General features: G+C 34.7%; 1 protein-coding gene across 17 annotated transcripts in view; it reads left to right on the top strand.

Annotated features, from left to right (window-relative positions):
• Positions 1 to 18,642, top strand: part of MICU3 (mitochondrial calcium uptake family member 3) — a 100,318-nt gene that overhangs the window by 39,188 nt on the left and 42,488 nt on the right. For all 17 annotated transcript variants that reach the window (XR_009184043.2, XR_009184042.2, XR_011647746.1 and 14 more), the window contains exons 2-4: positions 4,225 to 4,378; positions 8,601 to 8,632; positions 17,456 to 17,534. Coding sequence is in view for 13 of the 17 variants with exons in the window: in XM_071212623.1 (XP_071068724.1) it covers positions 4,225 to 4,378; positions 8,601 to 8,632; positions 17,456 to 17,534 (265 nt within the window). In the remaining 4 variants the exon portion in view is untranslated. The remainder of the gene's footprint in view (positions 1 to 4,224; positions 4,379 to 8,600; positions 8,633 to 17,455; positions 17,535 to 18,642) is intronic.

The following is an 18,642-nucleotide window of genomic DNA, read 5'->3' as shown; positions in this document are numbered from 1 at the left end:
CTCTCCTGGCATAGGGCTCATTTCTTTTTGGGCCTTCTGCATCAGTCTCAGCTGTTCTGCTCTCCTTCCTCAGTCTTCTCCTTTCTGTTACATGGCAGGATCAAAAATGGCCGTCTGCCCATCCCTGTGACGTCCGTTTACATCAGACATGGCAAGCTGGCAGAGACTCTGGCAGAGACTCAGCCTGAGTCACACCCCCTGCTTAGTCAAATCAAACACCTAATCATAGCAGGTAATCTGTTAGAAGACACCTCAGCTGAATTTATTGCCATCAAAGAGAATCACACCCAGTGGAATAGATTAGTTTACAAACATAATCTTTCCCTTTTGGGGATTCATGAAACAATCTCAGACTGCCACAGTATCATTCAAGTCTTCTATTTCCTTTATTGATCTTCTGTCTGGGTGTTGAATCCATTATTGAGAGTAGTGTATTGAAATCTCCAGTTTTGTAGAGCTTCTAGTTCTCCCTTCATATCTGTCGATATTTACTTCATGTATTTTTGAACTCTGGTTTTAGGTACATATCTATTTATAATTGATATATCTTGTTGAATTGACCTCTTTATTGGTATATAGCATTCTACTTTGTCCCTTGTAACAGTTTTTTTTTTCCAAATTCTACCCAATTTATTCATTTTTTTTAAAAGATATTACATTAAAAAAATATGAGGTCCCCATTCGCCCCCACCCCACCATTCCCCCCACAGTAACACTTTCCCCCATCATCATGTCACATCCATTGCATCTGGTGAGTACATCTCCAGGCATCGCTGCTCCCCTTGTAACAGTTTTGACTTAACATGTATTTTTGTGATATTAGTATAGCTATTCCACCTTTCTTTTGGTGACTGTTTGCATGGAATATTTTTTCTATCCTTTTTCTTTCAACCTACTTATGTCTTTGGATTTAAGGTGAGTCTCTTGTAAATAGCATGTAGTTGGGTCATGCTTTTTTTATCCCTTCTGCCAATCTCTGCCCTTTGACTGGAGAGTTTAATCAATGTACATATAAAATACGCACATAGGGCTTACTCTGATCTCTCTGGAATTGGGACAGAGACCCACAGTTGGAGCACAGACTGGATCCACATCACGCCTAGATGGAGGTGAGGGGAGGTGTAGCAAGAGAGCCATGAGCTTCTACTGATTTTTTAAAATAAAAAAAATTTTTAGGAGGTCCTGGAGATTGAACCTCAGACCTTTGTTTGAACCTGGGACTTTGTATGTGGGAAGCAGGCTCTCAAAGCACTGAGCTACATCCACTCTTCTCTCCTATTGATTTTTTTTTATCCCCCCGCCTTGTGGTTTTTTGCTTGATGTCTGCTCTCTGCGTCCATTTGCCGTGCATTCTTCTGTGTCTGTATTTATTATTTTTATTTATTTCCCTTGCCCCATGCGGCTTGCTTGCTGTCTGCTGTGTCCATTTGCTGCGCACTCTTCTGCGTTTTAGTGTTTGTCTCCCTTTTTCGTTGTGTCACCTTGCTGAGTTGGCTCTCTGTGGCGCTTGTGGGCCAGGCGGCACTCCATGGCACTGAGGCCAGCAGCTCTCCGCAGCGTGCGGGCAAGCCTGCCTTCACAAGGAGGCCCCGGGACGCGAACCCAAGGCCTCCCATATGGTAGATGAGAGCCCAACTGATTGAGCCACAGCCACTTCCCACTCCATTGATTTTAAGTTGTGTGCTCAGTATTTGTCCTATTAAGCAACACTCTTACTCTTTCCAGAGCTTGGAGAAAGATTGCTCTGCCAGTAGGTTTTCAGAGATTCTGTGGGGTTGGAAACTTGGAGCATCCTACACTGCTGTCTTGGCTGACGGCATGTCCAGGACATAATTTTTTTGAGTGTGGCACAAAACATTCCAAATTCCTCTCTAATCTTTGCTTCCAAGTGGTGCTAACTGGACCAGTGGACTCCACCTAATTCCATTATCAAAATGATAGGTCCTATCACTAGGGCAATAAAGGATGAAATTCATACAGTGAAGTTTTAGTGGAAAGCTCTAACTCTACTTGGTCATCCTCCTTCTGATACCCTTACTCAGATGGTTAAAAGAATTTTGGAAATAATTTTCTAAAGTTCGCCTGTTTTCTATCATTTTCTCTCAATTCAGCATCTAATGGATTAGTGGCCAAAAAAATCACAGGCAATTACCGTAAAATTTTAAGGAAGTTATAATGAGGGTTGAACAAAGGTAAATGTAGGGGTAGATGTGAGAAAATAGAGGAGGAACAACAGGCTTTGTTAGTAGAGGTAAGGAGAAGGAGTTGTCAGCATTAGCTCATGGAAGGTGTCTAGAAGCCCCAGTGGTGAAGCAGATTTGATATGCTTGGGCGGTTTGTAGGAGAAAATACAGATCAAGTCCCTAGAGAGACATAGCAAATACAGATCAGTTATAGGCAGAAAGTTTGATTCAGGGTGTTAGACTGAGGCGTGGTTTCAGACTGTGATTAGTGGGAGTGCCAGGCAGAGGCCTCGTTGAGGAAATTCACTGGTGATGAGCCATGGTTGATTGAAACCACTGAGTCCCAAGCAATTGGCCGAGCAAGGAGGCTGCAGTCCTAGACAAGATTGGTTTCCCTGAGCTAGGAAGAAGGAGAAAACCCCGGGATGTGCCCAGAAGTGGACTAGAATGGTAGATTGCCCTACCCCTGAGGATGCTCAGGGAATTTATTGCCCCTTACTGTCATTGAGTTCTCAGTGTCTCACCTCTCACCCATCACAAGGCCAAAGCAGTACCTATCCTATACAATATTATTTATGTACTGCCAGAACTAGCATATTTGTTGTAGCATATGGCTTTATCTTGCAAAAGCACCATTTCCTTTATATTTTTGCTCAAGTATTTTCTGAAGCCATTCGTTTTCTGTCAGATTACATCCTAATACTAGAGTCTAGCATTCACAGACCCTTATCACTGGCCATATCTGACCTGTACTTCTCCATGAAGGCAGCCCCTCTGCTCCAGGATGACTCCCGTCCTTCACATGCCGTGTGGACCTGTAATGCTCATACTTCTTCCTGAATTACAACATCTACACTTTATTCTTCCGGAAGCCTTCTCCCTAACCTCAACCTCAGTGCTTTCTTCTAGCTATTTCATCTTGTATATTCCCTTATTCCATGTGTGTACCTTTCATCTCTTCAACTAGTATTTTGTCCCTGCTTATAGATTGTTTGTCCATGATGTCAGAAACCTTATATTCCTTCTCTTAAATACACCATTAGAAATTGACAGTGAACTGTTACTTTAGTTTAGTTGACTACTTGTGTAATGTTTTGAAAAGTTCTTAGTTTTCAGAATGGTGAGAAAATATTAATCACTTGTCTGGCTTTTCATTTAATATTTCATACCTAGAACTACAAAAATATTCTTTCCTTGTTGAAAGTTCTTCTGGATTGTTTAGATATAACTTATTAGCACATTAGATATTTAAATTTTAAAATCTTGTACTCTGATCTGTGTTATGACTTGATAGACAAAGAAAAGTGGAGATAATTAAGATACTAATAAGCTTGTCATCCTAAATAGGATTTTTTCTATTACTATAAAATAATTTTATATGAAAATATAATTTATATATTGTTGGTAGATAAATCAGTATAAAATTCTTAGAGGTCACTTTGATAATATGGACCAGAAGGTTTTGTTTGACCAGTTAGTTCCACTCCTAGGAACTTATCCAAAGGAACTATTTGTGGCTCTAGATAAAATTCAGAATGTCAATTGGTGGTTACCATAGTAGAGTGATCTAGCAACTTCATTCCAATCCAAGCATTACTAAATGGCTTTGTTAGTAGAAGCCATGAAAGAGAAAGTTTTGCTTTCTTCTTTTAGAAAATGAGTGAACTCCTGTCCAAATAAATAAGCTTATATAGAGAGTACATAAAAGGCATTTAGCAAGCATTGGTATTCCTTCTAAAGATAACACAACCCAGAAATTTAATGTTATCTAGGACTGAAACTTTAAAAAAATCTTTAAATCACAAATCCTGCAAAGTGCAATTCAGAATTGAAAGAATCTTTACACCTTTAATGATATCCAATAATAAAACATTAATTTGTTTTATTACTGTAGATTATATATATAATAATTAGGATTCTCCAAAAGATACATTTTTTTCACATTTTTTTTCATTCATTCAACATAATTAAAACCATTTACCTTTTTTAACAGAAAGTATTATTTCAAACAGTACAAATATATTTGCTTCTTTAACTTTAGGTTGCTATGGGCAAAACAGACATTGAAGACTTAGACTTCTATGCAACATCTCGGGAGAGGCGATTTCGTTTATTTGCTTCTATAGAGTGTGAAGGACAGTTGTTCATGACTCCCTATGATTTTATTTTGGCTGTTACAACAGATGAGCCCAAACGTAAGTATAATTTTTTTAAATTAGCTTAATAATTTTATAAGATTTTTTAAAACTTTTGCAAACTAGAACTAAAAGAATTTTACCTCTAGTTTGTAAAAGTTTGGAGTAATAGAAGTTTTTCAGAACATCCAACCAAGTACTTGGTATTTCAGAAAACTTTATGCTATGTGGTACCAGACTAAAATTTCTTACACTTGCTTAATCATACTGCTTCTCTCTCAGAAACTTTTAGTTCCTCCCTTTTTCTTGGCATAGAAAACTTAAGCACAGCTTACTTTGAGATTCTCTATAATAGGTTCCTAGTCTGCCTATTCATTGTTTTTTTTAATTTATTGTCTTTTCTTTTTAAAGGATAAATAGACCACACAAAACGTTACGTTAAAAAACATAAGAGTTTTCCATATACCCCACTCGCCTCCACCCCCGCTCCTCCCACATCAACATCCCCTTTCATTAGTGAGGCACATTCACTGCATTTGGTGAATACACCCTGGAGCACTGCCATACCGCATGAACCATAGTTTACATTGTAGTTCACTCTCTCCCCAGTCCATCCAGTGGGTTATGGGAGAATAAACAGTGTCCTGCATCTGTCCCTGCTGTATCCTTCAGGAAAACTCCAATTCCTGAAAATACCCCATTTCACACCTCTTCTCCCCTCTCCCTGCCCTCAGGTACAGTCTCCACATCCATGATACAGTTTCTTCCATTGCTCAAGTCACAACAGTTCTATAGTAGAATACCAGCAAGTCCAGTCCAATCCATATTATATTCCTCCATCTTGTGGCCCTGGGATGGCGATATCCACTCCACCTCTAAATCGAGAGGGGACTTAGATCCCACATGGCTGATGGATGTGATTCTCCTGCTTGCAGTTTTAGACACTCCCGGTTCACTGGTCCTATTCATTCTTATATCCAACCTGCACAGAGAAATTCAGAGGATTAGCTTTTAAGTTAGATCTGGGCAAGAATTCTGCATTTGTCATAGCTCCTTCACTGGAAATCCAGGCTATGTCTCACTTTCCTGTGTATTAGACAGTGGTTCTCAACCTTTTGGCATGTGTACATTCTCTACGAATCTCTTTAGTGTCTGACAATAGATGGTAGTTGAAGTCTCACAGTGCTCTTGTATTCAATCTGTTGCAATAAGTTTTCACCTCGCAATGTATTACATGCCTTCATGGCCTGTTGGCTTCTGCTGAAATGCTCTACTCCTGCAAGTCAGAAGGAGACCTGGGCTCTAGAGAGCAGAGAGCAAGAATCTGTTTACTAAAGTAGAACCCGAAAGGGGAAATTTCCCTTCTAGAACTGATTTGAGTAACTGATTAAATTATTTTCTTATAGCTTCAAAGATTAATTTATTTTAGGGTTAGTTTTTAAAAATACATTGTTAAATATTTCCGAAATATAAAATGTTTATGTATTTTTTTATTTAAAAAATGAACCCTTCTGCTTAGGGTTCATTTTATTTCCTAACCCTACAGCTTAGGAAATAAAAATTTTTCCAATAGAATTTAAGTTCCTCTCCACCTAAGTTGTATTTATATATATAATAACTTCATGTGAAGTAAGGAATTTAGAAAGTGAGAAAATCCTTTGAAGAACAATCTTAATAGCTCTTTAGGTTTTATAAAAAAGCTAATGATATTGAACATGCTGACATTTCCGGCAGAATGAATATGTCTTTTGTGAATAATTTACCCAAGAAATCTTGTAAACCCTACAAAACTCAAGAGTATGTCTAACTTCCTCTTTTGATAAATAGCTTCTAAGCATTGCATAAGAACATTTGTAATGGACTTTTTTGTCATTTAACATCCTTACTGCAATATTTCAAAAGAAACATAATTGTTGTTAATTGTTAAAAGGAGAATGTCTTTACAAAATAAGTGTATATAATATCATAATGTTAAATGCTGAATTCTCATTTATAGACCTATGATTTTAATCACTTGATTACATGTTTGTATAGTTCCATAAATTATCCTTAGTTAAAGGAAGGAATATATATGACTATAAGGTTGCTATATAGAGAAGAAATCTCTATACATGAAAATCAATTTGCCAAATTTTAGAAACAAATTTCTTCCCTTTTTTATCTTAAAAAAAATTATTTTACCTAGAAAAGAAAAAATTTATAAAATAAAAATGGCCATCTTGTAATATTGAATTTGATATATCATTACATTAAATACGGTTAATTTTAGAAATAGTCACATTGCCATTTTTGGTTGTCATTATTGTAATATAGCTGGGGTAATTAGTATTTACCAGTTTCCTAAAGAGGCCTGACCTATAAATTGTATTTGGGGTTACTAATATAGCAAACATCTTGGATAACACCTTAAAATTATAGCCTATCCTTATTAATCAATACTGTTTTATATTCTAGTGTGGATATTTAGTAAATATCGCTGTACTTTTTAATTTTTAATTTTGGAATAGTTTCAAACTCAGAGTACAGTTACAAAAATAGTACAAACCCTATGCAGAGAACGCCAGCATGCCCCTCACCCACATACCTCGATCTATCAACTTTTAACATTTTTCCATATTTGCCATTTCACTTAATTTATCTATCTATCTACTTTTCTGTCAATTTATCTATTTTCTAAACATTTGAGAGTAGATTGTATATACCATGTTCCTCTGATACTTTATACTTTTATGTGCATTTCCTAAGGACAAGGGTATTCAGTTATGTGACCAATTTAAGTGTAGTTATCAAGTTCAAGAAATTCAACACTGATAGAAAACTTACAGTGTAAGTTTTTCATGGGTCCCAGTAAAGTTCTTTTGGACATTTTCTCCTCCTTTATTAGATCCACTCTGGCATCATGTTTTGCCTTTGGTTGTTACTATCTCTGATATCTCTTTAATTGTGGAAACATGTACAACATGAACTTTTCCATCTCAGCCACTCCCAAACATACACACTTCAGTGGGATTAATCACACTCTCAAAGCTATGCTACCCTCACAATCATCCATTACCAGAATATTCCCATCACTCCAGACAGAATCCCTGTACCCATTAGGCATTAACTGCTCCCTCTCCTGCCCCACCCTAACAACCTGTACTCTATTGTCTGTCTCTGTGAGGTTGCAGACTCCAGCTGTTTCGTACAAGTGGAATTATATAATATCTGTCCCTTTGTATATGACTTAATTTCACTCAACATGATATTGTCAAAGTTCATCCATTTAGAAGCATTCAGCATAACCTCACTCCTCTTTAGGGCTAAATATTCTGCTTTTTTCTGTTTATATATTCATCTGCTGATGGACATTTTGGTTGCCTTCACTCCAGCCCCTGTAATCAATGCTGCCATTATCACTGATATACTAATATCTGCCCAAGTTCCTGATTTCAATTTTCTGGGTATATACCTAGAAGTGGGATTGCTCGTTCATATGTTAATTCCATGTCCAGTTTCTGGAGGAACCAATAAACTTGTCTACAGTGGCTGTACCATTTCACATTCGCATTTCTCTCTATCCTTTCCAGCACTTGTTATTTTCTGTTTTGTGGGTTTTTTTTTTTGGGGGGGGGGGGTTGTTGTTGTTGTTGTTTGTAATAGCCATTCTAGTAGGCATGAGGTGGTATCTTGTGGTAGCTTTGATTTGCATTTCTCCAGTGGCCAGTGATATTGAGCATCTTCTTATATGCCCATTGGCCGTCTGTACATCCTCCTTGGAGAAATGTCTATTCAAGTCCTTTGCCCATTTTTGTAGTGACCCTTTAGAAACCTTCCTCATTTCTTTCTGTGCAAATATATATATATATTTGTAGTTATACCATGGGGCTTAAATTTAACTCCAAAATCTACAGTGGTCTTGTCTGGTTTGCTACCAACTTAACTTCAATAGCATAACCATACTATGTTCTTATACCCCTACATCCTCCCATTTGTTTTTGTCATAGGATGTCTAACATAGAGCAAGTTAACTTACCTTATAAATTCAGAAAGATAAGAAAAATGTGTTTCCTGTTCCACTGATATTACATATATATTTTATTTTTGATATTACTTATTATAGTCTATAGTGTATAAAAGAAATAGATAATATGAATTAGATTATAGATTCTAAATCTTGAGTTTAAAAAGAACTTTTCCCTTTAGATGTGAAAGCTTGGTTATGACTTATAGTTGTAGATGGATACTGAATTTGGATATATATTACATGAAGTATTTATTACCTAATGATTGTTTATTTTAGGTGCTAAAACATGGAAGTCATTTTCTAAGCAGGTGAGTTAAAGCTCTTGATGTAGTTATAGATTGTACGTATGCATGCATAAACACTATATATGTATAATACATGATACATTTATAGATTTTAAAATTAATCATACTGTTACCACTTTTTACCCTCCAGATTGTGAAAAAATTTAAAAGTTGGATAACTCCAAAGTTTAGTAAATATATGGATTAATGGATACTGTCATGTGGAAATGTAAACTAGCATACCTATTTTGGAAAACTGTTTAGCATTATCTAATAAAGTTGAAAGTACAAATACCCTATATCTAGCAATTCCATTCCTGTGTTGAAATGCACAAGAGTGCATAAGCATGTACCTAGTAAGGTTAAATTTTAATATACCCTGTGATTCAGTCATTTCACATGTAAGTACATACCATGGAAAAGTCTTGCTTATATGCTGGAGAGGTACACAGGAATGTCCATAGATGGTTCATGATGGCCAAAAATAAAACTCACTACAAATGGATAGTCAAATTGATAAAGAAATTGTGATATAATCGTATAGCAAATATTATATACAGCAGTGTAAAGTAATGAATTACAGCTAAGTTCTAATTCATGAATTTCAAAAGCATAATGGTGAGAAAATGAAACAATTCACAAAAGATATAAAACATAATTTCATTCTGTTTAGTCCAAAACTTGGAAAATGAAACAAGATTTTTAAGTGATACATTCGTAGTAGGGAAAATTAGGGCATAGTTAATATAAAATTCAAGTCAGTGTCTACTTCTGGGGTGGGTGATAGGTAGGGGCTCCAAGAGACTTCTAAGGTCCTAGTAATTTTCTGTAATTTAATTGAGTGATAGAGACTTGGATTCTTTATTATTGTTCTTGTTTGTGTATGTGTGTGTATATATATATATCTTATATACTTTTATAGGTCTGATAAACCCCACTATAAAAATTAAAACAATACTAGCAAATTAAGGAACTTTCATAAATATTTAAAGGGAATCCTTCAAAACCCTACTACAAACATCATGCTTACATTTGAAACTTTAGAGACATTCTCTTCAATAGTATGTAAGTGCAGTTATATCTGCGATCACAGCTGCTACTCAGCATTTTACTGGAGGTCTTAGCTAATGTTGCAGGTGAGAAAAATAAAAGATACTCTAGAATTGGAATGTTAGCAAACAATGTGATTGGGAAAAAAATTTAAAAATATATAGATTTCAAATTCATTCAAATTCAATAAAAAGTTAGTGGGGTTGCTGCTGGATGTAAGTGAACCAAAATTTATAATATATTTCTATAGCAACAATAGCAATTTAGAAATTATAGTAGAAAATATTACATTTCATAATAACAACAAAAGCTATTAGGTACTTAAGAGGGTACCTTACAGAAGATGTACAAGACATTATTGAATTATATTTTAAAAAAGACACGAGTAAATGGAGAAATAAAATGTATTCATGGATGGTAATAAGATATTTTGTAATGATATCTGTAATTGTCTATAATTCAATGCAACTTTAATAATTCCTTCAGAGCTAATTGTGAAATTGATTTTTTCAATCATTTGGAGGAGTATGGGCCTCAAAATACTCAGAATAATTTTGAAAAAGAGTGAGGAAAACAATTTTTTAAAAAACCTTTGGGAAGATGGTTTGGGCCTCTCACACATTGAGTTTAGCAATAGAACAATAGTGATTAAAGTAGGATTGTATTATTGCAAATAATTTTTAAACAATAGTCCATGATAATAGAATTTAGAGAACAGAAACAGATCCAGGAATATATGGAAAGATCTATAAATCATCGAGGAGAGGATTGACCTTTAAATCATAGGTGTTTGAAAGATAGATTTTCCAGAGGAAGGTAAATTTAAAATCAGATTCCAAACTTAACACCATATTTTTAAAAAACACCAAATAGATTAAGTACTTATTTGTAAAAATTAAAAATTCTAAGATATTTGTATTAGTCAGCTAAAGGGGTGCTGATGCAAAATACCAGAAATCAGTTGGCTTTTATAAAGGGTATTTATGTGGGGTAGGAGCTTACAGATACCAGGCCATAAAGCATACGTTACTTCCCTTACCAAAGTCTTTTGCCGCCACCTGCCAGGGTTCAGGCTTCCTGGGTTCCTCTCTTCCTAGGGCTTGCTTCTGTTTCCTCACAACCAAGCTCCTCTGTGTGCTTACTTCCCAGGGCTCCAGCTTAAAACGCCAACATCAAAACTTCCAATAGCAAAAACTCCAATTTTGTCCTTTGCCTTGTCTTTTATCTGTGAGTCCCCACCCACCAGGAGGTGGGGATTCAGTTCCCTACTAACATGAGCCAATCAAAGTCCTAATCATAATTTAATCACACAGAGGTACAGACCAGTTTACAAACGTAATCCAGTGTTTCTTTTTTGGAATTCATAACCATATCAAACTGCTACAGGGGTGCTGATGCAAAGGACCAGAACTCTGTTGACTTTTATAAAGGGTATTTATTTGGGATAGAAGCTTATAGTCACAAGGCCCTAAAGAGTCCAGCTCAAGGTAGCATAAGAGGAACTTTCTCACCCAAAGTCTGTTGCTCTCTGTTGATGCAAGACAGTGGGCGTTGTCTGTGAGGATTCAGACATCACGCACAGACGGTTCCGTGGTCCCAGCTTCTTCCTGTCTCAGCTGGAGGCTGGCATAAGGCTCCTCTCTCTCCCCAGGCACGTTTCTTTCCGGGCTCAGCTGCTCCGTTCTCCTCCCAAGGCCAGCCGTGGACTATCAGGCTCATCCATCTTCCTGAGGCGGGGGCATGTCATTTGAGCACTCTCTCTTCTTGCATATCTGACTTGACCAAATCAAAGTCCTAATCTTAATTTAATCAAGTAAAAATGAAACTTCTGAATTTAATACAATCAAAGGTATCACGGCCCAGAGAAACAGAGCAGTTTACAAACCTAATCAGTATTCTGTTTTGGGACTCATTAGTAATCTCAAACTGCCACAGTATTATAAGAATAAATGAGAGATATAAGAGCTTCTTTTTTTTTTTTTAAGATAAAACACATTAAATAAAACTCAGAGGAAAATAATGACAGATTTCACTAAATTAAAAATTGAAAACTTTAGTACATAGAGACTATCAACAACATCAATATGCAGAATATTAGCAGAGGATATATCATGTAGTCATAAAGAACTTCTATAAATCAATAAGAGATTATCAGCTCAATAGGAAGAAATGGGCAAAGATAGCTGGGATGGCCAATAAATAAATGAAAAGGAGCTCAATATCAATAGGAATCAGAGAAATGCAAATTAAACCAATAAGGTGATACTGTTTCACATCCATCAAATTACCAGCTTCTGGAAATCTAACAGTACCAATAATTGGCAAGGATAAGAAGAAGGAACCAGGAAAGGATGTAAATTGGTATATTCACTTTTGAGAAATTTGGCAGTATCTATAAGGTGAAAAAACCCATATCAGAAATTCCACTTCTAAATATATATCCTGGGGAAACTTCTGTGTGTTTGCACCAGCAGTACTATCCATTTTTAGTGTAGCTTCAGTTGTTACAGCAAAAAAATCAAAACAATATAAATGTTAATCAGTAGGAAAGTTAATTTTTAAGTTATTATAAGGATGAATTTAGAAATACAGAGCTAAAATGAATGAATACATTAGAGCTTTGTGTATTAACATGAATAGACCTAGGAAACATAAAATTGAATAAAAAGTAAGTTGCTGAATAACATAAACCAGGAGTTTTCAAAGTTCAGTGTTCTTTGCAGGGTGACAATTAAGTCAAAACTATTTTCATAATGGTACTGAGAAGATTTTCACTTTTAACTCTCATTCTCTCAGTGGAGTTTTTCAGAGGCTGCATGATAAGTGAGAGTACAAGAACTCACAACTAATGGAATGTGTGCTTGTGCAGTGTTTTGTGTTGAAAATTTTCTTGGCTGTATTTTTTAATACATTGTATATTGATGGATACAAACCACATATACAATATCTCTTTGGTATCAGGAATTACTACACCAAAGTATTTCAGAACTGCTGAAATAAACAATATGATAACATTTCATGTAAATTTTAAAACATAGGGAGCAATAATATATATTGGTTATATTATATAATAATTGTGTATATATACACACACATACTTAAAGTATGAAAAACAGGGTCTGTAAGGATTTGCATCAGGTTCTTGGCTATAGCTTTTCTGTGTAGGAGGAAGGATTATTGTACTAGAACAAAAGGAAGAGAACAAAGGAACTTTATCATGAATGCATTCTTTCTTTTTATTGAAAAAAATCTGAAACAAAATGACAAATTTTACTTTGGTTAATCGGATTGATGAGTAAACTCTTTTATATACACTAATTTTTTATAATTTAAAAATTATTCAGAATTTCAAAAGAGTTGGGGAACCTTCTAGAACATTTTGAAGTATATTATAAATTTGTAATTATTAAAACCATGTGTAAGAAAACAGAAAATAGAAACCCTAATTAATGTTAGAAGTTAGCATTAAGATGTTAACACAACGTTGTGAAAGTAATTAACAGCACTGAGTTATATATTTGAATATGGTTTAAAGGGGTAATTTTAGTTTGCATATATGTTGCTAGAACAAAATTGGAAAAAAAACTGATAGGACTGTACAGCACAAGCAGGGAATCCTAATATAAACTATGGACTATAGTTAAGAGTGTAATTATAATAATATTATTTCATTAATTGTAACAACTGTGCCACACTAATGCAAGGTGATAATAATGGAGAAGGAGGTATTTTTCTGCATGATTTTTCTGCAAACCTACAACTTCTCTAAAAATAAAAAGATTGTCTTTTATAAACATATGACACCATATGCAAAAGTAAGGAAAATTTTTTTCAAAACGCATTAACAGATAAAAAATGAAGTCTTAATTCATGAAGAATACCTATATAGCAATAAGAAAAAGAGAAATAAACCCAGTCAGAATTTCACAAAAGAAATACAATATACTATAAATATATTAAAAGATATGTGGCTACACTAACCAGAAATGCAGTGTGCAGTTACCTGAAGATACCACTTTTTGTATATTGGATTGAACAAGTTTTAAAAAATATGTAATACTCTGTGATAGAATATGGGAAAACTAAGTACTTATCCTACACTGTTTTTGGAAGTAAAAATCAAGTCTGCCTTTGTTTGGTGAGGTAAGTTATTGTGTAAGCAATTTCTATTAGAATTTAAAGTGGTCATGATATCTTTTGGTCCATTAGTTTCACTTCTGTGTATTTCACTAAAGAAATAATTACTTGTTTGCATATAAGGATGTTCATTCCAGTAATTTTGTCAATAGCAAAAAACTGAAAATGTTCATCAGGAGAAGTTAGACATATGATGGGACATTTATATAAAGAAGCTACTTAAAGATTCCTAAGGTATATTTTTGGTGGAAAGAATTCCATAATGGTATAGATACTGTGATCTCCTTGGGCTTAGGTAGAAATCTGGTAGGATACATATCTCTGGAAGGTGGTGTTTAAGGTACTATAGCTTTGCATCCTGCCTTGAAAGTATTAAGAAAATATAGGTAAATGTTTGACATTAAGGAGAAGAGTTGAGGGACATTTTTCTGCTTATCACACCAGAGGTACAAACCATAAAGGAAAGGATTATTTGTTTTTGGCTTAAAAAGAAAAAGAAAAATTCTCTATCACAAAGATATCATATAAAATAAAAAAGCAAACAATCTCTGAAAATACTTGCAGTGTATATGATAAGATAGCTAATACCCTGCAATATAAAAATATTTTATAAATCAAATGAAAAAGAAATATTCCTATAGGAAAAATAGGCAAAGAATATGATTAGACATTTCCAAAGAGCAGAAAAACAAGACCAATAAACATCTGGAAAAAAAAATTTACCTCAGCAGTAGAGAAATTTAAAATAGAACAATGAGATAATTTAACAACTAGGCAGAGGTTTTTGTAGGATCATGTCATTTGCAAATATGTAAGGAAGATATATACAATTTGGATACCTTTTATTTCTTTTTCTTGCCTGATTGCTTTGGCTAGAACTTCTAGTACATTGTTAAAAACAGTGGTGACAATAGGTGGCAACCTTGTTTTTCTTCTAAGGAAGAACGCTTTCATGCTGTCACCATTGAGTATGATGTTAGCTGTGGGCCCTTTATTGTGGTAAGGAAGTTCAGTCTATTCCTTCCTGATTTTCTGAGTGTTTTTATCAAGAAGGAGTCCTAGCTTTTGTCAAATACCTTTTCTGGGTCAGTTGAGATGATCACATGTTTTTTCCATTCCTTCTCTTACTGTAGTGTAGTGTAGTGTATTACATTACTTTCTTATTCTGAACCATCCCTTGCATTCCTGGGATAAATACCACTTGATCCTGGTGTTTACTTCTTTAATTTGCAGTTGGGTTCAGTTTGCTAGTATTTTGTGGAAGATTTTGCATCTGTATTCATGAGCAATATTTTTCTGTAATTTTCTTTTATTGTTTCATCTTTATCTGGCTTTGGTGTTAGGATAATGCTGGCCACACAAAATGAGTTAGGAAGTATTTCCTCCTCTTCAATTTTTTTTAGAAGAGATTGGTGTTAAGTATTCCTGGAATGTTTGGTAAAATTCACTAGTGAGGCCATCTGGTCCTGGGCTTTTCTTTATTGGGAAGTTTTTTATTACTGCTTCAGTCTCTTTACTTTCCAGTGCTCTGCTGAGATCTTCTTTTTCTTCTTCAGTATACGTAGTTTATGTGTTTCTGTAATTTGTCCACTTCATCTAGGTTATCTCATTTGTTGGCTTACAGTTTTCATACGATCCTCTTATAATCCTTTTTATTTCTGTGGGGTGGGTAGTAATGTCCCCCCTTTCATTGTTTTAGTTATTTTCATTCTATCTCCTTTTTTTGTCAGTCTAGCTGAAGCTTTGCCAATTTAACTGATTGATTTGAAGAACCAACTTCCGATTTCTTGTTTCTCTCCACTGTTTTTGTGTTTCTGTTTTTAAATTATTTAATTTATGTCCACTCTATTCTTTGTTATTTTCTGTCTTCTGCTCATCTGGGTGTGTGCTCTTCTTTTTCTGGTTCCTCCAAGTATGAGGTTTGGTCTCTAATTTGAGGTTTCTTCTTTTTAACATAAGCATTTACAGCTCTAAATTTCCTTCTCAGCACTGCCTTTGCTGCATCCCGTAAGTTTTGATATGCTGTGTTTTTGGGTCAGCCTTCTCAAAATATTCCTAATTCCCCTTGTGATTTCTTTCTTGACTCATTGTTTGGTTAAGCGTGTGTTATTATAATTTCCACAGATTGTGAGTTTTTTAATTCTCCCTCTCTCACTGATTTCTTGCTTCATTTCTATGGTTGGAGAAGATGCACTGTAGTTTTCCAGGTTTTTAAAGTGTGTTGAGACTTCGGTGATTAACACACCATCTATCCCGGAGAACCACATGCACAGCAGAGAAGCGTGTGTTTCGGCTGCTGCCGCGTTGAAGTACTCGTCTGACAGGGCTGGCTGGCATCGCTCAGCCACGTATCTTCACTTTGCCACTTATCTTCAGCCTAGACATTCCATCCCTCATCGAGGGTGGCGTCTTCAAGTCTCCTACTTTTACCGTAAAACCTTTTACTTCTCCCTTCAAATCTGTCCCTGAGGAAGGTGACACTGGCAGTTGTGCTTGTTGGTCAAAGATTCAGTGAGGAATTAGAACCTTGGAGCATCTTCTGCCACCAGCTTGATCAGCTGGGTCAATTCTGGTCTAAGAATTATACCTGTATTAACTATTTCAGTACTCACAGACCCTAAAAGTAGGTACTTTTATTTTTATGGTTTTATAATAAGGAGATAGACACAGATGGTTAAGAAACTTACCCGGGATTAGCAGCTAGTAATTTGCAGAATCTGATTTAAACTTTAGCAGTCCACCTCTTAAATACCTCCCTGTACAGACTCTGAGATTATACATTGCAGGTTTTGTTATAATTGTGCAAAAAATTAGAAACAACCTGAATAACCAAGAATGTGAGGAGACTGAATTCAATCCAGCAAATATTTATTTTATACCTGCTACATTTAAGAGAACAAGATAGGTTCTGGTGTGGGGACAAAGGATCCCAGGCTAAAGAGAAATCAAAATATTTTAATAAAATTTTAAATCCTTAAGGTTACTTGAGAGTGAAGGCTTTCCCAGTAGCTGTGATAGCTTGATAAAATTAAATTGTTGGCCAAAGAGCAGTTGAAGTCTATATAATTTTCTTATATTTAAGTTAAAATTAGAAAAAAAACTTGAAATAGTGACCACAGTAACTCAATACCACACTCCCCCTTCATTTAGTATCCTCATTTTTGAGTCACCATTAAAATGCCCTTCATTCCTTCCTAACATATTCTTTGTTCATCTATTCCCTCTACTATAAAGCCCCCTGAACCCGGGAGAACTACACAGGAGAGCCATTGTGTGGAGCTAGGTGCTCATCTCTGACTTCGATCGATAGGAACTGCTGTCATGAAACTATCCTTTCCTACCTAGTTCTAGACCTTGAACTCACTAAGTTTCATCTAATTGATTATCTCTTATATGCACCTCCAATTATTAAATTTATCTGAAAACTTCGATAGTGTAGCCTCTAAGTGTAATGTAGCATCTTCTTCATTTATGTTATGTTTGGACTGTGAGCAAATACTAAGTGGTTTAATGATCCAAGAGTTTGGAATAGTGTAAATACTGCCATGTTTCAGGTCAAGCGGGGGGAAATTTTAGCATGGTTATTTAAATATCCTTTTGACTTATTTTATAAGTAAGTTGTTTACATATTGATCAACATGTATGATACCTATGTCATAGGAATTAAATCATATGCTCTCAGAAACTCCACCAGTTTGGAAAGGATCATCAAAGCTATTTCGAAATCTTAAAGAAAGAGGTAAGTTAGTATTAGTTCTTAAAGCTTTTTAATATCGACACTTTTTGGACATACTATTAATGCATGCATGTTTTCTCATACTTAAAATCATGTTAAGATTACATATGATATATGTAAAGAGAAAAAACTGTAAAGGAAATCATCAAAATATTAATTTTTTTTCTGGGTGGTGTGACTAAGGGTATTTTTATTTTATTTAAATACATTTCCAAATGTATTGTTTTTTCCTTTCATTTTACTTCCAGGGAATTATACATATTTTTTAATTTAATCAATGTAAAATCTTATTCGATAAGTCTTTTGGCAGCCATTTGAACATGTTTCTTTTAAAAACAGTACTCACTGAAAAATTATTATTCACCAGTTTCAACTTACTGTGTTTTTGATATCCACGTGACCAAGTTAATACTTTAATTCATACATTTCCTTGCAATTGAATAGATACGGCTTTTATTCCAGTTCTCTTTCACAGTACACTTTTGTACCTGTTTATGGCAGTAACTGATGAATAAAATCTCTGTGACTTTAAAATGGAATGTTTCTTAGAATATCATACTTTTTTATATTCTCAGATATAAGATATGCAAAGTAAAGATATTAAATGATACAGTCATTCTCCTGTTTCATCAGTTTTAATCCATATCAATTTGAAAATGTTATACCTATTCTGGCATGAAGAAAAATACTGAAAAGCAGTAGTTATAATTCATATATTTTATCAAAGTATTATTAGAAATTCAAATTACTTGTAGCTGGTTTACATGGAATCTGAAAGAAACAGACACCTTATCTTTTATTGTATACTTTTCAAAGCAGGAGTTTTAAATTCCTTGAGAAATCTAAGCCAAGGTGTCTTAAAAACCTCTTAGAAATTTTCTCCTGGAAGTTGTCTTAAAGATTGGCAGTCCAGTCTTAGGGTGGGATGATAGAATTGGGGAATTTTAAAGCTAAGAATGTCAGGTAAGTTGGTGAATTTAAAAAATATTTTAATATTCGCAGGAAAATATAAATGGGATCAAATATGCACTGAAAAAAATAAATGTATGAAAGAAGGAAAGTCATTTTAGTTAAGGGAGGGGTTTAATCTGGAATTTAGGCATTTCTTTAT

Source organism: Dasypus novemcinctus, chromosome 29 (assembly GCF_030445035.2).
Source record: "Dasypus novemcinctus isolate mDasNov1 chromosome 29, mDasNov1.1.hap2, whole genome shotgun sequence".
In the NCBI taxonomy this organism is placed as follows: domain Eukaryota; kingdom Metazoa; phylum Chordata; class Mammalia; order Cingulata; family Dasypodidae; genus Dasypus; species Dasypus novemcinctus.
This window is presented reverse-complemented; position numbering and strand designations above follow the sequence as displayed.